Source organism: Trachemys scripta, chromosome 19 (assembly GCF_013100865.1).
Source record: "Trachemys scripta elegans isolate TJP31775 chromosome 19, CAS_Tse_1.0, whole genome shotgun sequence".
Classification (NCBI taxonomy): domain Eukaryota; kingdom Metazoa; phylum Chordata; order Testudines; family Emydidae; genus Trachemys; species Trachemys scripta.
In genome coordinates this window covers 431,026-458,029 of record NC_048316.1, presented here as the reverse complement: position 1 = coordinate 458,029, position 27,004 = coordinate 431,026, and the positions used below count along the sequence as shown (strand labels likewise).

At 44.7% G+C, this 27,004-nt stretch overlaps 1 protein-coding gene across 9 annotated transcripts in view; it reads left to right on the top strand.

The window, feature by feature from the left end:
- CAMTA1 (calmodulin binding transcription activator 1) overlaps positions 1–27,004 on the top strand; it is an 877,916-nt gene that overhangs the window by 774,401 nt on the left and 76,511 nt on the right. For all 9 annotated transcript variants that reach the window (XM_034753730.1, XM_034753728.1, XM_034753726.1 and 6 more), the window contains exon 9: positions 1,974–2,108. In XM_034753730.1, coding sequence (XP_034609621.1) covers positions 1,974–2,108 — 135 coding nt within the window. The remainder of the gene's footprint in view (positions 1–1,973; positions 2,109–27,004) is intronic.

The following is a 27,004-nucleotide window of genomic DNA, read 5'->3' as shown; positions in this document are numbered from 1 at the left end:
GGGTGGGGAGCTGCCGCAGGGCTTGTGGGGGGGCGCAAGGTGGAAGTTTCGCTTGGGTGCAAAACTTCCTTGCACTGGCCCTGGGCAGCAGGAAAGATGCTTGGAAAGGTACCAGGAGAATGAGCTGATCGGAGAGACCAGCTGGGACTGGGAACTACCTTAATCAGGATTATTCTTCAGAAGCAGTTAACAGCTCTGGTCCTGACGCTCCTCTGCCTTGTACCTTGTGTGGTCATTTCTGCATAAACATGGTGAATATAAACAAAATCAAATGAAAACTTTTCTCTCTCTCACATTGGTGATGGTGTCTTACGTTCAGCTGCATCAGGTGCAAGGCAATAGAGAACTGAGCCCATGGTGTATGACATGGGTTTTTATTCTGTTTCTCAAATCTCTTTTGTGGTTGTTTTGGGGAGTATAAGAAAGAGTCACTGGCAGTACTTTAAGATGACTTATATCCAGCTTGGAGAACTATTAATTAAAGTTGTTTAGGGATCAGCAGTCTTGCTTCTGTGATTTTAATCTATCTAAATTACCTGGACTGAGCCCAGCTGTTACTTGTATACTTTTACTAAGAGCACCAAAACTGAGTAAATTGTAAATCTAGAGAGTGACATGAGGGAAGCACCAATTAATTAACTGCTGTTTTGATACCTACATGCAGTAAGTTACACACAAGATCCTGAGCTGTGAATTCCTCTAGGACTGGAGAATTTCAAAAGGGAGCTGAGAATTGGTGTAAACTGCTCCATAGAAATCCCTAGATCCCCAGCGAAACAGATGCAAGTAACACCTACCATGACGGTTTTTCCACTGTGGTGACTAGAGTGTCCTGTCTAAGCTATTAAGTCAGTGGAGCAGCTCCCTCCACGGCATAGCTAGAATGGCAACGGCAATACACTTTTGTCATTAGATAGCTATTTTCTAAAAGAATATTTAAAACCACATTGAGCCCAGGTAGTGCTTACTCAGACAAAACTCCCAGTGAAGTACATGGACAGAGTGTGCCTGTCCTTCATGAGCCCGGATGGAGAACTGACCTCCATGTTCCTAGTAAAAACAAAGACAGGAAGATTATCAGGATCAGCCCCTTTCTCCAGACCTCTTGCCCAATCAGCCGTGGAGCTTCAGCCCTCAGCATCGTTCTTTCCACTTTTATAAGCAGTTTGTTCTTATGTAAAGTTTCTGTATAAGTTTTATATGTAATAATAGCAAATAGAATATCAAGGAAGCTCTCCTCACATGTACAAAGCTATTTCTGTTAATACAACAGAGACACCCCAGAGTATCCATAGGAGAACTTCCTTGTATTCTATGGGCTGCACCACTGTGTGTGTGTCGTCCCATAGATTATTCGAACAGCACTTTGGAGAGTTGATGTGCATTAGTAAACTCATATCCCAGTTTTCATTTAGAAGCCCTGAATTAATTAGTTTTAAAATAATGTCTTGTTTTTTCCTTTTAACATAGAACATTAAACTTTAACTGGAACCAGGAGCTGCACTTACTGTCCCTTTACATCTCCCATGGAGATGTCATAGTTTCTGTACCTTCTCTTTGGTCTTAATCAGGTATGGCACTTTCAGGATCTTTGCAGAGGCTTTGTATGGCCTCGCACTGGAGCTTAGTATTTGGCTTGATGGTGCACGAAAAAACAACTTCACTGTAGCGTCAGATGAAAATTTGTGATAACATAACACTGAGTTATTTATTAATGTTTTAATCACTCCAACATACGTGCAATCTGTGTCAATCTGCCAATGGAGTCTGCAGTTTACAGCATATCTCCAGATTAGATAAACCTGATAAACATCTTTGACTTTCCAGCTGTGCAAAGCACAGAAACACTGTTCTCAGATGCCCTTTCTGCTCTTGCTCTCTCCCTTTGCATATGACAAGAGCCATAGAACAAAACTGAATCATGCATTCCTGGAGAGAAATCCCTGTTCTTACCACTTGTTCTTTGTTTTTAGCTCATGATACCGGGCTCGTGACTCTGCAAGTTGCCTTCAACAATCAGATCATCTCCAACTCTGTGGTGTTTGAATATAAAGCCAGAGCTCTACCAACCCTGCCTTCCTCCCAGCATGACTGGCTGTCCTTGGATGGTAAGGAGTGTATTCAGTGTCCCTTAACAAAGTTTACCACACGTGGGTACAGTGGAGTAAAGAGAGCAGCTCCTCATTTGGGGGTGGGGAAAGGAGGTGAGTCTTAGCTGTACTGAGTTTCTCTTGCTCATTGTTTCAATATTACTCCATTTCGGAGAACATTTGCTGAAATTTCTCAGTGTCTTTTTGGTGTGAACAAAATATTTAGCTGCGGAACCTGTGGCCCAAAGTTTGATCCATTTTCGGCGGGAGGGGAGGATGCTTCCTGTGTAATAGCAAACTGACTGTCCCAAAGAAAGGGGCCTGACTGGTCACCACTGTCAGGGCCAGCCCCAGGCATGCTGCTCCTTCTGTCAGAACTCTGAGCTTCGTCTTGTCAGGGAAAATTCTAAAATGTCCCATTTGTTCCCCCTTTCTGTGCTAAAAAAAGTCTGTGTAACTAACCCAGTGGTTTTCAACCTTTTTTTCATTTGTGGACCCCTAAAAAATTTCAAATTGAGGTGCAGACCTCTTTGGAAATCTTCGACATAGTCAGCAGACCCCAGATTTGAAAACCACTGAACTAAACAAAATACAGATGGGAAGATGGTGAGTCTAGTCAGTGCCTGGAGAGACAATCTCCAAGAGCAAGGCAGGGCTGATCCACACCTTCTGAATGCATTCAGGACCTGCAGATACTACAATCTGTGGTATTTATGATGTCCAAATCTCACTTTAAAATCGTGATTTATTAAACAGTGCAGCCATAGGTTATGCCCAGCAACTGAGAGTCTCGGATCCCATTGCAGTCTAATTCTCATGGGCCTGCACAACATCTGTGAGCAGGGACGAGGTAGATGTTTTTTGGCATGTATGGTTCAAGGACATGCTTTTTTTCTCAAAGATGCTAAGATGCTGCCTCATCCCCCATTCTTAATGGGAATGGGGTACAAACTATAAAATCATTAGTTACTAGCCAGGCAGTCTGAAGCTGAGTCCATCTCTCTTGCCCTGATTTGTCTGACCACAATAGAATGTGGTTACGTTTTGCTAGATGTCAGAGCTGATAAATTATTGGCAACCTCAATGGGAATACGTGCTTTACCCTTAATATTTATCTCGTAATTCTGTGCCCCTCAAAAATTCTTTTAAAAGAGACCGATTGCAGCAGAACAGGGTTGTAAGAAGTATAGAAAGGGAAGCAGGCGAGTTCTCTACTCTCAAGGGTTCAGCATACCTGCCAGGGAGAACTGAGTTGCCACATAAAATACATGCTGCCAGTAGGTGTAAAACCTGTTGAGAAAGAAAGAGAAGAGATTTGCAGCTGCTATTGAATGCACCCAGGAAGCAACTGATCCAGTGACTGGTCTCAAGTTATTTTTGTTAAACATTGACTGCTGGAAGTTTATTGGTTTTCTCTTCAGCTAAGCAGTAGGCAAGTTGCCAACATTAACTAACTGGACAGCCACTTCATCTCTCTTCCTGTCTGTGATTGCCAAGGAGATGTGCCTTCCAGCTCAGGCCCTGGAGACCTGGGGAAAGTAACTGATTTGTGTTAGCAACCTTGACAGTCTGGAAAGAGACCATGGAAAGGTTATCATTTTTTCATCCCTTAGTTCACGAGAGAGTCTTGATTTGCTAGGCACTGCAATGTATTCTGTCCAGTTTTAGAAAAAGTCCTAACATCACTGTTTGTTGATCCATTCATTTGACGATTTTTGTATTCTCATATAATACATTGGGCAAATCTGATTTAGTAAAATCCCCACTATCCAGAGAACCAGTAGCTAATAAAGAGAGAGAACTGATGTAAGTTATACAAAAGAAGTCAAGGGAGAAGTAGCTTGTACGTCTGCAATATATGCCATTTTGGAGACTGGAACATGGGAAATAATGGGTTAATATACAATGTTAACTCTTGAGTCCAGTGGTTTTCAACATTTTTTCATTTGCAGACCCCTAAAAAATTTTGAATGGAAGTGTGGACCCCTTTGGAAATGTTAGGCATAGTCTACAGACCTCCAGGGGTCCATGGAGCACAGGTTAAAAACCATTGCTTTAGTCAATTAACCTCATACTATTCTGTCTGTCTGCTAAAGATGTGGCAATCATTACACAACATTTGCTTTTGGAAATTCACCTTTAGAGGCATCTTTATTGGATATGATTTTAAAAAATAAGAGAGTTCTTATAATTAAAACAGTCTGAAGTAGAATACGTTTACTAGTGTGATAGGATGTATAGTACATTCACATTGGACATGACTAATAATTAGAACTGTTTCAACTCAAACTGCAGAAGCACTTGAACTCAGCCTCAAGTCTGATTCAGACTGGCCACAAACCAGCAGGAGCTTGTTCTTGGAAATTGTCCATAGAAGCCTTTGGCAGGCTTCTCTGCTCTACCTGGATAGTCCCAAACTTTATCAGGTTCTTTCTTTATGGCGTATGATGAGTCTGAGCTTGATTAGATGGGACAGTCAGATGGGGCAAGTTGCCTAGCTCTGGTGTCTTGTAATGGCAGAGCACATATTATGGCACCTAGAGACTATCGTGGTTGATGCATTACAAATATCTCAGACAGATAAAAATGAATGCAAGAGAAAGCTCAGTAGGAACCACTTTAGGTTGCTTTCTGAGAGCGTGATATGTATGTACGTGCTCAGGGCTGGCTCCAGGCACCAGCTTCTCAAGCAGGTGCTTGGGGAGGCCACTCCGGAGAGGGGCGGCACGTCCAGGTTTTCGGCGGTAATTCGGCGGACGGTCCCTCACTCCGCCTGGGAGTGAAGGACCTCCCGCCGAATTGCCGCTGCAGATCGCGATCGCGGCTTTTTTTTTTTTTTTGGTTTGTTTTGTTTTGTTTTGGCTGCTTGGGGCGGCCAAAACCCTGGAGCCGGCCCTGTACGTGCTGCATTTGAGCCAGAAAAGCCAAGAAAAGATAATTCCTCTGAACCTGTGTGTGTGTGATTTTGGTGGTCTATTACATTATCTTTCTATGATTCCCCATTATTATAGCAGTATACTGGTCACAAGTTCTGTCTACGTACCTACCCACCTGTGATGGGTTGCCCCCCCTTCTGGAGTGCTACCTGATGTACTGGGGTATCACTGAGCCCGCCTGTTCCACCAGCCTGGGCTCCCTCACCCTGTCCTGCTAAGCCAGGCCCTCAAGCCTCCTCTGGCACACACACAGGTGGGGACACACTCAGCTGCAGAAAGACACAGACACTGGAATCAGCTAGGCATGGGAAGGCTTTCACCTAAGGAATTGCCCAGCATGCAAGTGCACTCCTCCTCTGGAGAGTAAACCCCAAAATTGCATTGTCTTGTGCTGCACAGAGAACTGTACAGCGTGAGCTCATTGAAATTCGCCCCCTCCCTCAGTGTGGAAAGAGATATTCACCGCTCTTCCCCCACTCCCCCACCCAATTATGAATTACACAAACTGGGTTTAAAACAAAAGCAAGTTTATTAAGTACAAGAGGTAGATTTTAAATTCTTATAAGGGATAGCCAACAGATCAATGCAGATGACCTTAGTAAACAAACAAAAACCGCAAACTGAGTTTAACACACTAGATAGGTAGGATATAAATTAGCAAATTCTCACCCTGAGTGATAAACAGGCTGGCAGACTCTTTAAGACGCAAGTTGCCTTGGCTTTCCCAGGTTTTCATACACAAGCTAAAGATCCTTCTAGCCTGGGACCATCTCTTCCCACAGTTCAGTCTTTGCCCTTCAGGTGTTTCCAGGTGTGTTGTTGCAGGGAGAGTGAGGTACTTTCATGATGTCCTTGTCTCCCTTTTATATCTTCTCCCCACTTGCTAGAAACCTCTTTGGCTGTGACCTGGGTCAAACAGTTCCCATTGTGTAGTGCTATCTCTGAGAGGTTTCTATTGTCCACAGATTCTGGGGTAATCCTTGTGCTTGTGTGCATTTCCTTAATAAGTCATTAACATTGTTTGGCCTTTTTACTGTTGTACCTGAAAGGCTGCTCATGGGTGTTCCCAACCTCATAATATATTTCAGTAACCCATGCATAGCAAAACTTCATAACTTCACATACAGAAAAGATACATACATACAAATAGGATAATCATATTCAGTAAATCATAACTGTTCCACTGATACCTCACTTGCATAGAACACATCTTAGTTACGCCATATTCATATCAAAACACTACCTATATGAAGAATGTGGGGCATAGGGTCGCACAGTGTACTGGTCACAAGTTCTGTCTACCTACCTACCCAATCACCCACCCACATCACCAAACTATCGGAGTGCTCATGGTTTCAGTTTCTCATAACTTTCTGATGCGGGGGGAGGGGCTACATTTTCGAGGTCTTGTCTGTACCCAAAAGCAACTTTTGGGAAGTCTTGGCATTACTGGATCAGCCATTTTTGAGCAGGGTGAGCATGTGGAAAAATCACTTTTTCTGTGGTCGGAATGCAAACATGCTTATGACCTTTCCATGTAGAGTTCTATCAGCAAAACAGTTTGGGGCCGGGAAATAGCCCTTGATGAGGAGCCGTGTGTGACCATGTGCCAGAGGAGGAAACTGAGTTTGATTTTACCATGTTCTGAGCATTTGAAAATCATGCAGTCAGCATGTGCTGTAGATATTTTTCACTGAGCTGGAAAAGGGTGCCTGTTCCATGTGGATGGCTGCACTGTACAAGGAGAGATTTGTAGGCATCAGGCTATCACTGGTGCTGATGAACTCAGGTAACGGGTTGGTTCCTCAGGATTTTGCCATGTGGCAGAAGATTCTGTAGGGTCATGGAAGGTGTGAGGAGAAGAAGGAACCCCGCTGTGCTGCACAGGAGGAGCATTTAGTGTCCTCGGCAGCTTGGCTCGTGCTCATCTGTTCTGTCTGAGATGGACATCACTGTGCATGTTACTTCTTGTTGATTGGTGGTGCAGTCTTTCCTTTTTGTCTGCTCTGTCTGATTCTCTTAGCTGTGTTAATCGTCTCTCTTCCTTGGCAGGATGAGTCATATATTTCTGATGCACACACATGATTTATTTATGGGCTTGTCACGCTCTATCTGTTGGCTGCTCTTTTGTGTCTTGCTAAGTTATTGTCATTATGTTGAAATGTGTGGAAAGATCCTGTCTTGGGGGTCCCCATAGTGTGAAATCCCTTCACCCAAGTTTAAGGGGCACCTAGTGCTAAAAGAGCCGTGTAATAGCTGCAGTGCAGGTTCTGGAAGCAGTATTGTTATCATCATTATGGATACTGTAGTAACACCCCAAGGCCCCCATCAGAATCATGGGCCCATCCCATGGTACTGGGAGTTGTACAAACAGAAAAGCAGAAAAATCACTGCCTCAAAGAGCTTAGGCCCAGGTTTTTAAATGTATTTAGGCATTACTCCACTCAGCATTGCAAGGCCTCGTTGCTTAGGAGTATGTCTACATTGCAGCTGGCCGCTAGTCTCCCAGGGTGAGCAGACAGACTCTCACGAGCTCGGCTCGAGCCAGAGCACTGAAACCAGCAGGGAGGATGTTGCAGCTGGGTGGCAGCTCAAGCTGTCAAGCCCTCCAGACCCCCTCGGTCTGAGTTTGGGTGGCTAGTTTGAGTCTCTACTGGAGATGCAACATCTACACTGTTAGTTTTAGTATGCTAACTCGAGCTTAGCTCGAATGAGCCTGTCTGTCTGGGCCAGCAGGCACGCTCCCAGCTGCAGTGGAGACAGACCCTTTGTCTGATTTTCAAAAGTGACCTAGGCTCCTAAATCCCATTGACTTTTACCTGGAAGAGTGGATGGGAGAATTCACCCACAATGGAGCAAGCTGATCATAGGTCAAAGTAGCACTCAACCTTCATAGTATAATCAAATCCCTTATGTACATGTTGGTTGCTAAGATTGTGCATCTGTTTTCTTTCTTAGATGGGCGTATTGCTTTCATTGAGTTTTAACCAGCAGGCATCAGGTTAGATTTGGGGGCGCTGGGACGGGAACCCAAATGAGTGAATGCTACTTGAGCTGATTGCCCCTTTGGTTGCAGTGGAAGTTAAATGATTGGAGACTCTGGAGAGCTGAAGATGGGAAGAGGGGATGTTCAGTTCCTTCAGAGGCTAAGCATTTACCTTCATTACCTTTTAAACTGTCCTGCTGGTACATCATTCCTGTGACTATCAGTAGATCCCAGGTTAGCGAGAAAGGATCTGGGCAGAGGTAAAGGGAAGAAACTTGGCACAGAGGAGGAGGCTCTTGCTGGAAATAGTCCCCAGGGCGGAGCCAGACCTGGAGCCAAGACTAAACCTAAATAAGGATATGATGAAAAGAGGTGCAGAGACAAGAGGATAGGGTCAGGAGGGAGATGGATAGAAATGAGCCGCAGTTATTACACTAAGACTAAGAGCATCTAGTTCAGTTTCTCGCTAGCATCTCAGCTGAAGAGTTTGGGTCCTGAGGCCAAGAGTGGAAAGGGGGCCAGATGGCAGGGTCTGAGCACATTGCTACAGCAAAGGACAGATCCATTTAGTTCAAACAGAACAAAGAAATTCTAAAACCTCTTATAGCTATTCCAGCTTTTCTGCTGATCCCAGCACATGATCTGAGTGAGGTTATTAGAGTTAGTCTTACTAATCAAAGGTCTCCATTCTGATTGTTGTACTTTTAATAAAAGTTAATTTATAAGGCTCACTTAATCTTTGCTGAATTATAATTACAGAAAATTGACAGCTCTGGCTGGCTTCCTTCTGAGTGTGAGCTGTGCTTGCCAAACTATAAACTACCAGGTCTAAGTTTCTACCTGTGCCAGATTTTGAATGTGTTTGATGCGAAGGAATTAACCAGGGAATGAAGGTTCCCAGCATCCCGGTCACACCACTTTGCTCATGTGCAAAGAGAGGCAGAGCTGTTGAGCGATAAAAATTCTCTGGACTGGCTGAGAAGTAGTTATCCAAACAATCAGTTTCTTGATATTTCATGTTTTGACCAGTCATTAAAAAATGACTGTGTAACCATGGGTTAGTCAGAATGAGCCTAATTAACTTGCAGCAGTGGTCAGCATATCCATTTACAAGGCTGACATATGCAAGAGCAAATGTATACTTTGGCCTCAGGCTTAGTAAAACTGAGAAACAAGCAGGGAGAAATGGAAATTGTGAATCAGGGGACCTGAAAGGAGAAAATTTGCCAGGAGGAAAACACACCTAGAATGGAAACTTGGACAAAACTAGCCTTCATTGGCATGTATGTGGATTTAAAGCTCATGAAAGCAGGAGGCAAATTGCTCTGGAAAGAGCCAGGAAGAGTGGGGAAGGAGGATTGGAGCCTTTAATAACTGCTGCACATATTTGTGACTGAGCACTAGACTGTACAAATTCTGATTTACTATGTTTAGTAGTGCCACAGTATTGGCACACCTTTATCTGCACAGTTTGTGTCTTAGATCCCCTGGCCTCACTTTCTTGTAGTGCATACATACCCTCCAGTGTTGGGCACTGCGACACGTGTCCCAGCACAGGGTACCTACTTGGACAACAGTTCACAGCAGTTTAGGGCAGGGAGGTGAAGAATACCATATCCAATTGAAACTGCAGGGGGGATGTAGGTTGGCAGATTCCTTATCAGGAAAGTGGTTGGGACACTAGTATTGTAAGGGTCCATCTACACTAAGAAGATGGGTGTCAGCAACAAACTCCATTGGTCTCTCCTCAGATGGAATTAATTAGTTTAGCTGCTAGATTAGAAAGAGCAAAATCATTTCCAACACTAACATTATGGACCATTATGTGTTTATCAGGATACTCATAGTAAAAGTGCAGAATCCCTTCCTTTTATTTCTTATGGTTTTTTTAAACTAGTTCAGCACACAAATTTATCTGAAGTCTCTCTATCAGGTGCACAGAGTAATTTTGTGAATGTGCCAATGTCTCAGTGCAAGTGAAACCCTTAAGAGACCTCCCATAGCAAATTAGACCAAAACACACACAGGGCCGCCCAGAGGGGAGGGCAAGTGGGGCAATTTGCCCCAGGCCCTGCAGGAGCCCCCACAAGAGTTTTTCGGGGCCCCTGGAGTGGGATCCTTCACTCGCTCTGGGGCCCCGGAAAACTCTCGCGGGGCCTGGGCCCCTAGAGCTTCTTCCGCTCCGGGTCTTCGGCAGCAATTTGGCTGCGGGGGCCCCCCGCCGCCGAAGACCCCAGGTCCCCTGAATCCTCTGGGCGGCCCTAAACACACATGCACAGAGAACTGGGACATCCCACCCTATATGTCCCCACCAAAACAGGCATCCTTGTACAGACAATCTTGATATTGAAAATAATCTCAAGGAAAACATAGTCGTCTTGTCCTGGAGTATTTAGGGAAGATTCTCTGTTAGTGATGAGGAACAGTGCTCCTGAGTTGCCCCTGCTATTCGTATTAAACCAGAGACATCTTTGCATATAGAAACCATGCAGTTCACTGGTGTTAGAAAATCCTGATCTGCCAAGCAGTGCTTGGGATAATGCCTGTAGCTGTCTTTGCCAGCAGGAGCTGCTGTGATGAAAAGCTCAGTCCCCTGCAGCCATTAATCATCTTTTCATTACAGAGAAAGGGGGAGGGAAAAATTTAAAAATCCCGCTGCTCAGTTCCCTGGGAATACTAGTGAATTTAGATGGCAGAGGGGTGGAAAATGGCCACTATGACTGGGAATGCAGTTTCCTTTGTCCTGTAGCTTGTCTGTGAGCCCAGGGAGCTGGCTAGTGGGCAAACTCTCAATTAGAACGCCTTATGAAATGGAAGTGTGTGTGATGTGGAGATGTGGGGGAAGTGGAGGAGGGGGACTGCAGCAGAGAACAAACTAGGGCATTGCTAACAGCAAAAAAAAAAAAAAAAAAAAAAGCTGCAATGCAGAGGCCCTTCAGGGAAAAAGATTGAATAATTACACTAACCATGGCTTATCAGAGGCCTCTGCCTTCATGCACAATACTCTGAATGCAGCAAAACACCAGTTTATTTAAAGGGCCAGCAACTTTTCCCAGGGCTTAGAAGAGCAAATGCTAGCTTACTATAATAAGGTCTAAATCCATGTGGATTCATTCCATGGATAGAACAGATCTGTGATTTCCTCTGCATGTTCTTTTCTCTGTTTGCCTTAATTGTACTGCTCTAAATCCTAGCCCTGCTGTCAACTGCATAGACTTGGGGGAGAAAGATTTCAAGGGGAATTTATAACTTGAAAATATTCACTTAGTTTAAACTTTGATTTGAATTCAACTAATGCAGAGGAACATTTTGGTTTACACTACATTGTTTAACACCCTTGATGACTCCTGCTACAAATACTACTGGAGGAAGAAGGCAGGGTTAATAAAATCTCTCATATGCCAAGTAAGCTCACCAAAGGGAAAGTCCATTTCCAACTTACTTAGTCACACAAGGATCTCAGGTGTGAGCAATTATTCCCATAATATATCTCTTATTGGCAGTTTTAGAATGGCTTTAGGATTTCTGTCTCCTAAGCAGCTTGTATTCAGCTTGGTAAAATCTAAAAAGAAAAACAGAACAGATTTAACCAGTGCATATGTTTCCATTGTGCAATCCTGCAGATGCTTGCAAACCTATTCCTATTTGTGTCTTCAATCACTTTTCTTAAGGAGATGAGTCTCTGGTTTTTGGCCATGCCACAAATCAGAAAATGATGGCTCAAATGATTCTATGATTGTGTTTTGAAGATTAATTTTCTAATGATGGGAGTCATGCAGTTCTCACAGGCTCTGCCCTCATATGCTGTAGAGGCTGAAACTAACACGCAGGCCTCAGGGAGCAGAGAATACGCAGTCGGATATTCTCTATGGGGCATAGTGAGTACCAGGTTGTGGAATACATATATATGTGCAGAATTTACTGGGAGTCATCCACGTCAACGGGTTGCAAAGATTGAGACAAGGGACAAGGTGGCAATCCTGCCTCTGTGCCCAAAGGTTTGAACCAAACTGGGATTTAACAGAGAAGACTCTGATACTGGCTGTGCATGTGAAAGTGAAAATCCCACTGCCACTATCAGGAAAAATTAAACACAAACTTCTCCCCACTGCAGCAGCTTCTCAGGCAGAGCCGCTGCTCTCTGAGGGCTCTTGCTTGTGCTCCTCCTGCATAATGGTTGTCCAGTCTGAGAGCATAAAACCATCTCTGGGCCAGGAAACCTCTTTGAAAACTGCCATCAATGGAAGTTATTGTTTAAGTAAAATTATTTTGTCCTCAGACATCAAGTTCTGGGGGCTAAGTGTGTCTGCTTCCTTGGGTGAGAGAAGGGCTCTCAAACCCCACACAAGGCACAATCTGAACCATGTAATTCTTTGGAGAACCTGTTACAGCCTCTGTGTCCCCAGGCTCTCAGCACAGTGCCAGTGCTGGTCACAGGCAGCATCCCATCCTCCCACTACTCTCACACATTGGGAAGAGTTTTGTCTCCCTCGCTCTGTCCTTCGTTGCTCTTCAGACTAATGCCCCAGCTCCCTTTCTTACTGTGGAGACCAGTGAGACCTCAGGCATCTCTTGTCTAATCAAAAAAGCTGGGATCCCATCAAGATCAGGGCCTGGAAATCATGAACCCAGACGCTGGGATCCAACGAAGACTCAGCTCAGGGCCAGGAGACCATGAGCCCAAACACTGCGATTCCACCTGAGACCGAGACCAGATCATGCAGTTTGTGCTCCCAAACACTGCAATGCCCCCAGACTAGTGAACTACAGACCTTATGCCCAAACACTGTGATCCTCCTAGGATCAAGATCAGTGCACGTACACAGCGCACCCCAATGCTGGGATCTCCCCAGAACTGAGACTTGTGCACAGGGATCTCTAGACCCAGAGAATGAACAGTGCTGTAGTAATATGGGAAACTGAAACTTAAGACTCTAACCGTCTTTATTAGAGCAAGCTATGCTTGTTATTCAGACCCCGCTCCTGTAAGAAGGACTTACATAAACAGCGTTGCATTGTGCATCTCACTGACACATGACTAGTGAGAATGCTCTAGGAATAGGTCAGTAATGCCTGAGTCTGGACAGTGTCCCACCACAATTATTTACTCTGCTTTGGTCGCTTATTCCACTGTCAGGGACTCTGCACTTGAATCCTGCTGAACGCAAAGCTGCCAGTGCTAGATGAAGCGTTCTTTAACTACTCAGATGATATATCATTAAGGAAAACTCCACTCAGGTTGACGACTTGTCACTGGTGGATGCTGCGTTCAAGGCAGATGATGATACAATTAACTCTGAACCTGCCAATGATTGGTTTTGCTAGTTGGGTCTCAAAGCAGTGGAAGGGAGTGCAGCTTCACTACATAAGCTTTCCTCCCCAAGGAAATCTCCATGCCCGTCAGGATAATAGGATATAAGGTTTAGCAAAAGATCATGTCACATCTTGGATTGTAGTTTTGTGTTCCAGGAGACAGTATCTGGCTTCAGTTTCTGCCTGTTAGGACGTTGGAGAGATGTGAATTTTGCAGAGAGTATTTACAAACATTTAATATCACCCAGCAAAGTTAATTCGAAGGAAGCACTCAACAGAATTTGATGTAAACATGGCAGAACCCCCTTCCCCTGGCCACTTCTTCTCATGGCAGTTAGGAGATTGGCACTTGTGAAGTTTGGTGGCTGAGCTGAAGCTGACATCTACCTGCTCTTTGAAGAGAACCTCTGCCACCATGCACTTGCGAACTCTGCACTACAGTTCCTAGGTCGCTTATCCTTGCGCTGAAAGTTCTTTTTACTGATCCACTACCAGATGGACTGGACTGTTTTTCTCTAGCCATTTTGAAATAGCAGCCCCCAGCTACATTCTGCAGCCCTCTCGGCAAGCTGGCCTGCTCACGTCTTTCTGATACCAGCAAAGAGCTCATCTGGTCCAGTGTAGGGAACCAGAAGGGGTCTCAACTGTGTTTCCAGTTGTCCCTTTATCCCTTATGAGCTGTGTTTCTACGCTCTATTATTGTGGTATTTAATGTGCACTTGGTTTTTATGCACTGTTTTCAAGAATGCCTTATTTTCACGCCTTCAGCTTGAGATGCAGGATGTTAAGGCACCTCTCTCTTGTTGTATGGTGTGGCTGTTGCCTCAGAGAGTATTTTACTGAGAGTCATCAGTGTGCTTGCTGTGATAGGTTCCCTGCGGTGCAACCTGGAACTGGGGTGCTGCTGAGCCTCTGTCTTAACAACCTGGGCTCCCTCTCACACTCTGATTATGTGACAAGCTGCAACCCCCCTCCAGGTCCTGCACTCACGCAAACATTCACAGGCAGGGACACACCAGCTGAGTTACATGAATACTTTTGCCAGGCACTCATGAACCAGTAGTAGAGAGGTCCCAGCCAGTTTCCCACAGCTCCCCAGCCTAGGACCCCAGAACTGGACCGTCTTGCCCAGGTCAGAAGCCTGACGGGTGTAAGTTTATGACCCAGTCCGCCCTTCCCTCAATGTGGAGAGGACAATCACTAGCCCCTGTTCCTAAGGAGATTTTCCTTTACACTTCAAACAACACAGTTTTAGGTTTTATAGACAGATAGATTTTAAGGGATTATAAGTAATAGCATACAGTTGGTTACCTAAGAAATAAAACAAATTTGCAATCTGAGTTCTATTAACTAGACAGGATTTGAATCCTCCATACACAGGTTGGAACTCCTTTCCAGGATGGGACAACCCTCCCCCTTCAAAGTCTTTATCCTCCAGACATGCTTCCAGGTGTTGAGGGGGGAATAGGAGTGAAGCCAAGTGACGATGTCACTTCCCCATTTTATAGCTTCTTCCAGCTTATTGGAAGGATCCTTTGCTGTGATGTGAGTCCAACAGCCTCCATTGTGTCCATGCTCTCTCCAAGAGGTTTCCATTGTATAGTTCCTGGGGTAATCCTTGTGAGTGCGTGTATTCCTCTTAATGGCCATCTACATCTCGTGACCCAGTTGAAGAAAATTGTTGATACCCGTGACCCAACATAATTATATCTTTTGACTAGAGTTTTCAGAAAATCATAATATTGCAAAACATTCCAGCTTAATCCACTTTACATAACTAACCACTAGCCTTAGTAAGCCTAGGGTAAGGAGTGTGGGAGATGGCCCAGGAGAGGGCAGAGGGTGGGGGCTCTGGCTGGGGGTGAGGGCTCTGGGGTGGAGCTGGGATAAGGGGCTCAGGGTGCAGGAGAGGGCTCAGGGCTGGGGCAGAGGGTTGGAATGTGGGGAGGGAGGGCTCTGGCTGGGGGTGAGGGGTTTGGGAGGGGGCTAAGGGCTGGGGCAGAGGGTTGGGATGTGGGGGGCTCTGGCTGGAGGTTTGGGCTCTGGGGTGGGTCAGGGGATGAGCAGTTTGGGGTGCAGGCAGGCTGCCCCAGGGCTGGGGCCAGAGGACTCCCCCCAGCCCTCTCCCCGCCAGCAGCAGCTAGCTCCGGGGAAGGGGCCTCTCTCTCCCCCTCTGGCAGGCAGCATGGAGCTCCGGGGGAAGGGCCTTTCTCCCCCTCTGCACGGAGCTCCGGGGGAAGGGTCCCTCTCTCCCCGCCAGAAGCAGTGAGCTCTGGGGATGGGGGAGAGGCCCACAGCAGCCCTGCAAGATCCAACTTGCTCCCCTCCCAGTTCCCACCCACCCCTACCTCTCTCTCTCCAGGTCCCTGCTGCATGGCCCTTTAGAGCTGCTGTGCAGCAACGGTCATTATAATTTGAATCAAGAAGGCGACCCAGTGCCTGACATTCCACAACCCAGTACTGGGTCGTGACCCGTACTTTGGAAAACACTGATCTACACTGTCTGGTGTCTTCATTATTGTACCTGAAAGGCTGCATATGGGTGTTCCCAACCTCAGTAACACATACATAGCAAAACTTCATAACTTCACATCATAATTTTGTACAAAACACATCATAATTATATCACCCTGGTGGATGTGGGAGGTGCCAGGGTGTTGCTTTAGGGTACAGAGTGTCAAACTTGCAAACATAGAAAGTCATGATCCCTGACCCATGAAAGTTACAAAAGCAATCAGAAGGACTGTCTAAGTCAAATGCATCACATAAGGGACATGGTGCAGGGTTTTCTTTTAAATCAACTTTTGGTGCATTAATATTGAAAGGTTTTATAGATCAAGTGTGTGTTTTGATTAAAAAATGAATGATTCAATTTAAAGAACCCACAAGATTTGTGGAAGGTTGTGGAATCCCCATCATTGGGGATTTTTAAAAGCAGGTTGGACAAACACCTGTCAGGGATGGTCTAGATAATACCTAGTCCTGCCTTGAGTGCAGGGGACTGGACTAGATGACCTCTCGAGGTCCCTTCCAGTTCTATAATTCTAAGATACTAAAATGCTATAGATAAAGAAACAGATGTGTTAAACTCTTCCCAATAGATGGCCTAGAACAAACCGTAGGCAGAGGCAAGCCTGTAGTGTAGCTGAAGAGAAGAGGTAAGGAACTATTTATTTCTTTTGAGGTGATCTATTTTGCTCATAACAGTGTAACTGAAGATGAGAGAACTGACACTCTTTGAGGACAAAGCCACCGTTGTCCTGCACAATATCCTTATCCATGTGTTGACATTTGGAATTTGTTCCAATGTTGCAGGATTTTGATTTGATGATTAAAAAACAGCTGCTTTCTGCACTTGACTGAGCCCAAGTTCTAGGACAGCAGTCCCCAAACTTTTGAGGACCACACCCCCATGCCCCTGAGCTAGGAGCAGGGCTGTGGGGCGGGCAGGGGAGATGCAGACAGGGGTAAAGGGGCTATAGTTGGAGGTGGGAGCGGAGACCGTTTTTCCTTTTCTGTATCAGTCCTGGCTTCTTCCTGAGATAGCTACACATCAAGACTGTGACATGCGTTCAGTCATTAGGACACTGATGTTCCATTACAAAGGCCTTCTTCAGACATGCTGGGGCGGGAGGGCTTAGCCTTAGGCTCCCCTCAGTCTGACACCCTGGCAGCGCTGACGCTTGCTTGCACTGTGATATGAGCGTTGACGTTTCCCAGACACCTTTATAGTAGTTATATTTTGCCTATGTCTGAAGTTAGCAACGGAACTTGGGAACCACTGAAATGCCTCCGTTTGTCTGTGCAGTGTCACTAAGCTGTCTCCTACAGCAGGACTGTGGTGCTGGCAAAGAACAGAATTACAAACCCTTTGCTTACAGGCAGCTCAACAGGCCATCAGTTCCCCAAAAGAAGGGGCTAGTCCTAGAACACAGTTAAAACAAGGAATGACACTCACACCACATGGGGAAAAGGAAAGGACCAATTTCCTCCCAGCTGGGCACCTTGTACTCTTCTCCTACCTCTATGTAGGGGAGTGTGACAGGGCCCCTTTGCTTCTGTCTCTGCTGGGCTCACAAAGTCACTCGAGACCCTGGATTTTGTGACCAGTGATGCACCTTCTTCTTAGGCTTGTTCCCACCACTGTTTCACCACATACAAATAACCCTTTACCATCTGCAGACAGGAGGGGAGAGCTACCACCCTGCTTCCATCCCCTGCCTTTTCTCCTGCCCTCCCCGGCCTCCTTCCCCGAGGCTTTTATGCAGTCCCAGGCTAACTAGGTAGCAGCTGTCTCCTTCTCCCCAATTAGGGCCAGGTTATCTCCAGCCCACTCTAATTTGTTCCCCTAACAAGGAGCTGGCGTGACTGAGAGCTGAATCTGTCACCCTTTGCCCAGCACCCTGTCACACACTAGATAACCAATCCCTGTGCCTGTTACAGGCAATATAAACTGTTGAATGAGAGGTTCCCTTGTAAGGAGAGTTTGCCCACTGAATGCCTGAGATATGGGGTGGGGGGGAGAACAAGATTGAAAGTGCATGTGGTGAAAAAGAAAGAGACTATGTGCATTTGTGCCTGAGAGACCATGAAAGCGTGCTAGGTAGCACTGCTCATGGAGTAGCTGAAGCAGCACCCTGTGGTAGCAACTTTGACATTTCTTAGCCAAACTGGTGTGGCATTACATAGCTTGATAATAGTGATTTGTGTAATGTATCTGGTAATAACACTGGTGAATGTTCACCTCAGTAGTCATTCAGGAACTGCTTCTCTCAGTAATATGTTTGCACTCTTGGAATTCAGATGGCATTGCCTTGTGGAGCATGTATGTACAGCATTGAGCGGTTTCTCTGAAAGCAAGAATATTCACTGAATATACACTTAGCATGTAATCCTATACTGGCTCCTGGGGATGGTTATGGGACCCTACAAAGTGGTGTTTTGGGGCTCTGGAATAATGGTAACCTCTGAGTTTGCTGTTTGGACTCTTAACTGATTACAGATATTCTAGATTCAGAATTCCTGCTCCCTTTATACAATGGAGTAACCCTGCTCCCCTGTTGCCCAGCAAACTTTGGTTTGACACACAAACCTACTATCTGTCTAACACATTTGAAATGAGCAGTTGCTTTTGTGCTGTCAGAGTCCGCGCTCCTCTCTTCATGTGGATGGATGCAAATTTCACTTTATACTTCTAAATCTTAAATTTTGTAATTTAATTGGTTCATCTTATGCACTTGCTGAAAATTTGATGTCTGTACAACAGGGATACTCCTTATAGGAATGTAATGTATATATTTTATGTAAATATTGCTTTTTGTTATGGAGCTACTGTTAGCTGTAGTATGCACATGAGATTCATATAAAATATTAAGTTTAAAACAGCAACTTTTTGTATTCATGCCATTCTGCTTGGTATTTCCATTTTATGTCAGGTCAGTCGGCATGGATGCTCAGTGTTTATTTTTCTGCTAAGATCCGTATTGTCTCTTTCATTCTTGTGTTGTTTGTGATCTTTTGGGGGCATGCGGCATGATAAGGTGTTTTTTTTCTGGACATCTTTATAGTATTTATTTTAATGAGTTTTCTGAGTTGACTTTTTTTCTATTTTTCTAAGCAAAGGCTATGTGGCAGAGTTGCAGCATGGAGTATTTCATTTTGTATCCTGGATTTTGTCTTGTGAGTTTGTTTTGCTTCATATTCAGACATGATTTCCTCTGGAAAGTCTGTGTTTATTCTATGATTGATGATTAAAACATGCCACACTATTTAGAAAGGAATCTTTGCTGGAGCTGATCACATTTGTCCTGTCCTTACTGGTAATTCCTTTTTGGATTAACTAATGTGCTCCATATCACATTCCTTGGAATTTGCCCGTAGGAGCTTAATTATGTCAGGAGATACCTAACATAGATCAGCTCTGTACCACAAGTCAGTGGGAGTAGTGTCATTGATATCACTGGGAGCAGGATGAGATTCTGAATGCCTAAGGAGATAGACATAGTACAATAATCAAATGTAAGTATGTATTGCTGGGCCTGTTACTGTAAGTGAGTTTGGGGATATGAAGGTGAACAGGAATAATTTAAAGTGTGGTTATTTTTAAAGCACCAAAGAGATTGTCATCTCCTCTTTGTGAATCATTCTCACTCACTCAAGCATTCATGTAAGTTCAAAGAAATTGTATGATAAGAATTATCAACAAATACTTTCTCCAGAGATCCAGTGAATGCAGGCCGTCTGTAAATGGGAGGCGAAAGCAGACAGGACTAGGGAAACGGGGTAAGAAGTTGGATTTTGTGTGTTTGCTTCAAAAGCAAAAATCTGCCAGTTTTACTTTTAAGGTTTTAAGTGGAGTGTGAGACTTTCTGCTGACAGTAATACAATATGTGACACCAAAAATGCTTTTTCTGAGAGGGTTCAAAGAGTCAGTCTACACTAAGGACACTTTCTGAAAACATCCCAGTAGTGTTAGCAACTAAAGGATTTTTTAGAAAATGTCCTTAGTGTAGACAAGGCCTGGGGAGGCAGGGCAGCAGGCACCTGAAGTACTTTCCTGGTTGAGCCCCTTCGTCTTACTAAATTTTACACTAAGATGTTTGGAAAAAAATCTTCTGAGTTTTTAAGCTATAAACAACTGTTTCCTTATTACCTGTTTGTAGATTAAACCAGCCAATTTACTTTTTTGAAACAACTTTCTCCTTACCCCAACGTCTGGCTAAATCAAGTGATTTTCTCTGTTCAGTACGGTGTCTCATAGTAATAATCCCAGAAGCACAGGAAGTTCCCACTAGAACTGGGAGCTGGGGCAACCTACAGCCACAGCCAGGGGGTGAATCATCCTTTTCATAAGCAACATTGGAGGGGCCTGATGACTCAGCTCTACAGAAGATGTAAAGAGAGACGGTCACTCACAGCTCTGTAGGGCACAGAAATAAGATCATGTTTTAGAAAATGTTCACTCGCCCTTCCTTTGCTTCTCCAAAATCACATTTAATAAAATAAAATAAACCAATTGTTGTTATTAATCCCAGTACTACCTTACACATATATGGGCTTCCCAGCCATAGAACGCCACAAAGAGCATCACTGCTCAGAAGGTTGAATATCAGATCAAATGAAATCACTTGAAACCATTGTTTGTATTCACCTTTCCGGGTCGTTTATGCTCCTCTCTAGTTCTGCTGGTGATGGCTGTTCAATAGAGCAGATCTGAGGGTGGCTGTGCAGAAATGGGAGAGGGCGGGAATTTGATGGAAAGAACAAGGTTCTGTCATGCCTTCCTTTTGTCCTAATGATGGGGAAGCTCCTCTGTCTTGAGTGTGTGGGGCTGAGAGGCTCAGAGGCTGTGGAGGAGAGCATGCTGAGGATGAGTCTGGCATTGTCTCCCATGAAGCGGCAGGAGAAAATAATGCTGACTCTGCTGGCATTATTTTAGGCATTGTCTATACACACACAAAAATTGAAGTTGTAATTCACTCCACAACTGATAGCAACAGTGAAAGCTGTAGTGTAGACAAGATGCAGTTGGTCAGATGACATGATGGTGCAAACACCTACATCCTGTTTATGCTACGTAGTACTACCACTTATGGTGAACTGTGTGTCCAATTTTTGCTAGTGGAGATACAGCCCCACACTGATTCCTCCTCCATGTGGATTTGGAGCAGCAGCCACTGGGGAGAGTGCTGTGCTGCATGGAGCATTTTAGAGACTGTAAACAAAACCCTCAGGCCTCTGTAGGTGCCCTGGGATTCACAGATTTGGAGGGGCCTCTGCCCTCTCTACAGGGAAGCAAACTATGCTTCCCACGCTGCCTGGTTGAGTAGGAGGGAACTTGCTGAGTTGAAATTCACTAATTTTCCTGGCCTGACATGAGGGATGGTGTGGGGCATATGTGTTCTCCTCTTTCATTTAGAGTCATAAAGTCTTAAGAGTTTAAGGCCAGAAGGGACCACTAGATCAGTCTGACCTCCTGTGTATTCCAGGTCACCAACATCACCCAGCACTCACCCAGCAACACGTGCAGTACTACTTCTCTTCTTTCCTATTTACTCCTCTTTCCCTCATTTTTAAATCATTCACCCGGGTATTTTAAATAGAGGCAGGCCTATTCACAAATATCCAGAAACCCATTCATACACAGTTCACGTAGTGGATGATTAACTGATGACATAAAAAATTGTTAACCAAGTTGAGTGAATTTAATGGCTGGTACCAGCTGACACATGCATTACTTCGATTTATGTCTTTTTAGAAAAAAATAAGTTCGTGTCAGTGTGACTCTTCTTAAGTAAACATGATCATGCCTGACATGAAATACATTTTGCTACAGTATCAGAGCAGTCGCCGTGTTTGTCTGTATCCACAAAATCCACGAGGAGTCTGGTAGCACTTTAAAGACTAACAGATTTATTTGGGCATAAGCTTTCGTGAGTAAAAACCCAAGTGTGTTAGTCTTTAAGGTGCCACCGGACTCCTCGTTGATTTTGCTGCAGTTAACTCAGTTTGAGGATGAGTAATCATTAGAGAAATTAAGTTTGAGGAGAGGTGGGAATCCATTGTCTTATCTCTTTAGTATGTAAAGGCTCTTATGTCTTGAAGTAGCCAGTCTCGTATTTCTTGGAACTAGTTTAGCAGTTTGAGTGATATCTCACCACAGCACATTCATCTATGGTCACAGTGTTAATGACCTGGGTAATAACTAGAAATTATTATAACAAACAATAGATTAGGAGAATTACGAGGGCATTTCAATGCTGATTTATTTATTCAAGCAAGTAGATTCCATCAAACAACAAATACCATTTTAGCATTGATTTATCATTGATTTTATTAAGAGTAAGTACTGTTGTTAACTCTGCATCTTTGTGCTTTAACTATCCTCCTACCAACAGGGGTATCTGTGTCCTCAGTTCTTTCAAAGATCCATGCACATTCTGAAAGAAGCGATTTACAATAATGGTGATTTTCCCAAATGGATCTTGCAGGAAAAATAATGGTTTTAATAAAGATAGAGATTAGATAGTTCTGCCTTTCTTTTAGTCTATTGATAACAAATACAAATACTTGGATGACACCAGTTGCATAAGCACCACATCCAAGAGGGACCCCTTCCACATCATAGTCCTTTGTCACTTGGCCCCTTATTTGTGATGTGCTAATTCAGGGATGGGAAAACTATGGCAAATTGGAGATTGATCCTGCTTTACTTTGGGGCTGAATCTGGCCTGAATTGAGTACTTGAGCTATAACAAGAAACTGTCAGAAAAAGGAAAATTCCTTCTTTCCCATTTTTCACTGTGTGCCGGATGCTAGAAAAGAGAAGTAGAATTGCACAGGAAGGGAAGCATCAAGTGGGACCATGTATTTATTCTCCAAGTGTTTATTAAAATCATAAATTTCCTGCCAGATTGCTCTAGGATAATCACCACTGTGAGCTAACACATAGAATAACTAAATCCAGATCTAGTTTAAAGCAGCTTTAAAAGCTTCAGAGAGCTGGTACAGGAGAGTTTGGTTTGCCTTTTTCCTTTTCACTTGAAGAACTTGTCTGTCTGTCTCTCCTCTCATCCCCACTATCTGTAATTTAGGCTGTATTAAACATGTAGTCTGAAGTGAGTTGTCATTATGTGAACACTTTTAGTTAACTAAGGGCGGGTCTACACTACAGCTGGGATCGACGCTCCAAGATTGATCCACTGGCGGTTGATTTAGCAGGTCTAGTGAAGACCCGCCAAATCGACAACAGATCGCTCTCCAGTCGACCCCTGTACTCTACCCCCGACGAGAAGAGTTAGGTAAGTCGATGGGAGAGTTTCTCCCGTCAACCCCCTGCAGCGTAGACCCCGCAGTAACTCAACCTAAGGAGTTGCGTAGCGTAGGTCGACTTACTGTGGTAGTGTGGACATAGCCTTAGACTTTATAAAAATTACGATTAGCAAGTCTCAAACTTTCACAGTGATAGCCCACATTCCCTCCCACCCACTGTACGTTAAAGCAATCTCACATGGAAAAGGAAGATTAGGAAAGTATTGTATTTTTATCTGTCCTGAATATGATTTAGCAGCCCCTATCATATTAACAGCCAGGTCTCCACACTACACAACATGAGAACTACTGCTTTCAAAAACTGTCAGGGAATTTTCCATTAGCTTAAACTAATGGTTTCCAAAGAAACATGGTTTGTGTTTTTGGAAACTGTTGGACTTATATTGTTTGCTCCCAGTTCTAACAACTTTATTACCTAATAAAATAGAAATTAAATGAGCTGCTGGGACTAACTCTGGTATTTTATGTAGAAGCACTTTCTATATCTCCCCTCAGGTGAGCCCACTAATGGGTATCATGCCACATATTGACTGTTTCAACAGAAGCACAAATTATATTGCTGAGTACCTAAAACTGACAATACCTACATTTGGTGGTGGTCTCATTTTAAGGGTGTGTATGGGGCCTAATGCAAAGCCCACTGAAGTTAATGGGATTCTTTCCATCGACTTCAGTGGGCTTTGGATCAGATCCATAGAGACAAAGGCCAGCTACTACCTAAAACTTAGCTATGTCACTCAAGGGAGTGGAAAATTCACCCCCCAAGAGACTTAGTTAAGCTGATGTAAGCCCCGTGCAGACACTGCTAGGTCGACGGAAGAATTATTCCATTGCCCTACTGCCTCTCGAGGGGGTGGGTTCATTACAGTGATGGAAAAATTCCTTCCATCGCTGTGGTGTTTACCCTACAGCAGCACAACTGCAGTTGTAGCACTTGTTGTGTAGACGTACCCTAACACTCCTGTTTATCTAGCAGTATCTGCAGTATGTTCCATCTTTCTATCTGAGACGGATGAGACATTTTCAAACTGTATGGGGAAGGAAGTTAGTAAACATTTTAATTCGTGATTTTTAGAAGTGAAATACAATACAGCTACAAAGAACCACACATATAGAGACTAATACACTAAGACAGCAAGACTGGCGTTCCAAGACATGTAAGAGGTATTCTAGGAAGAAGGTGTCACAGTTTGGGGTAACTGCACCTGTATATTCCCCTTCTGTGGTCCAGAAAGGGCACCCATTTATAGGCTTCCAGCTCCCTAGCCATCACCTCTCTTGGGCAAAGACACGTGTCTTTCTCCCTCCTGACTGGAGCATTCCCAGGTTGCACAGTTCCCTGCCTACACTGTGAATTCCCCAGCAAGTCAAACAGCCTCAGTAGGCCTGCTTTGCCTTCTCCTCAGAGGCTGTAAACACCGTAAGGCAGAACCTCAAAGTTACGAACACCTCCAGAATGGATGTTGTTTGTAACTCTGACATGTTTGTAACTCCAAACAAAACATTATGGTTGTTTTTTCAAAAGTTTACAACTGAACAGTGACTTAATACAGCTTTGAAACTTAGTACTAAGAGGAAGAAAAATGCTGCTTTCTCTGTATTTTTTTTAGTAGTTTCTGTTTAACACTATACTGTATTTTTTTTGTCTTGTGCCTCTTAAATTACAGATGAAAATGGCTAATATAGCCCCAATCCTGCAAACACTTATGCATATGTTAACTTAACTGGTTAAGACTAGATAATATAATAGTCTCTTCTGGCCTTAAACTCTATGAATCTGTGAAACTTTACTACCATTCTTCTCAGTAAAGTTAAACATGTGGGTGTCTGCAGGAGTGGGGCCTAGGTCCTTATGTCCCCCAGTGGCAGTGCTGCCTTCCAGCACTTCACTTTAGATACTATTCTGCAGCTCAGTGTCACTCTTAGAATACACCTCTTCTACCCCGACAGAACGCTGTCCTTGGGAGCCAAAAAATCTTACCGCATTATAGGTGAAAGCGTTATATCGAACTTGCTTTGATCTGCCGGAGCGCATAGCCTCGCCCCCCTGGAGTGCTGCTTTACCGCGTTATATCCAAATTTGTGTTATATCGGGGTAGAGGTGTACTTTTCCCGATCTTCAGCCTGAATTTCCCCTTTCTTCATTTCATTGTATTCTATATAGCATCTTATACTGTGCTCATCACTGTAGTATCTGAGGACTTTCTGATAGTGCATGAAGCAATTGACTACACATCTAAGGTTGGGTTTTTTTCTCTCCCCAGGAAGAAGGATGTGGAGTGGAGTGTCCTGTTTTGGCAGGGTTTTAAGGGTTGGATTTTTTAAAATGTGTATGTTGCTATTTATATGTTAGAGCAGTTAAGGACAAAGAATTGCACCTTCCACTTGGAGTGGAAGGCGATGAGGTTGGTGATGGCACTTAGTTCCTGGGGGAGTTCATTCCACAGTCGTGGACCAGCCCCTGAGAATGTTTTGTCTCCCACTGTTCTGTCTTCCTCCTATTACTCCTAGTTCTATCTCCTTTTCCTCTTTGGGGTTTGCACCGTCTTAGAGGTAAGCCCCACCTCAGCTCCCCTTCAGCCCAGCAATACAGCTCTGGCTCTTATTTTCCCAAAATCAATGTTTGTTGTGCTACCTATGATCAGGGAGTGATAGGAGTGCGAGATGAAGATGCTGTATTTGGGTCAGTCTGATGACAGAGCCAGCCTGGGATCTTCCCTTGCTCACACTGTTGGGGATGGTGTCTCTTATAGCTCCCATCCCCCTGTAAGAGCTGTGTGGACTTAGCTAGGAGTTTGAGCAGGTAACCGATGCGAAAACAGGCCATGGGAGAACTGAGGGGAGTTCATGGAGTTTAAGGTCCGCAGCCTCTGTACTACACTGAGTCAGGGAGGACCTGGCTGTTGCATAATCACAATGTGTAGTAGAGATGGGACTTTAATCAGTTCCTGGCTACCCCAGCTTGCTCCCTGACTATTGGTGGGCTGTGCAAACAGACCAAGTCCGAGTTTCCCGTGGGTACAGCAGCTGGAGCAGTACATACAGCCCTCATTTACACCATACATACCCCCTGTCCCTTCACTCCCCAGGGCTGTTCCTGTTGCTTGAATGTCTACACTCCAAAAAAGGTGTACTTAACTCAGGTTAAAATAGCAGTGAAGACAGGCAACTCGGCTGAGCAGCTCCCATTAAAGCCTATCCGAAGGGTGGCCAAAGGGTGTCTCACTAGCCACATGTCTCTCTTCTACCTTTCATGTGTGGCTGGCACAGCCCCCATTCTCCACCTACCAGAGTGGAGGGGGGGAAGCTTAGGACCTCTGCCTTGCAGTGGGGTAGGGGCTTCTTGTCACTGGGGAAGGGGGTGTGGGGACCTGCCAGGACTTGGGGCTTCAGCAGGAGTGGGGCTGAAGCCCCCTGTGCTGATAGGTGCCTCCTGTGGGGATGAAGCCCTGAGCCCCAGCATATGTACGCCGGCTCTTAAACTTTTAAAGATTGTCATAGGCGGCTCCAAGGGCCAGTATGTTTAGACACCCCTGGCCTATACTATAGGAGAGCCTGCAGCTGAATTTGAGTGAACACTGGGTTACCTTCTTGCTGCCATGTTAAGGAGTTGCCCAGAGGTGCTGGAACAGTTTCTATGGGGGGGGGGAGCTGAGAGCCCTTGAACCAACCTGTAAACCCCTTATCTAATGGAAACCACTTCAAGCCAGGGGGTGCAGCCCCAGCACCCCTCCTTCCAGCACCTCTGGAGGTGCCGATGGTGGCTTAGCCAGCCCCTTACAAACACGCTTTCCTGGCAGTGTAGACATAGCCCCATGTGCCCAGCCAGAGCAGGGCGGGGAGTCCCG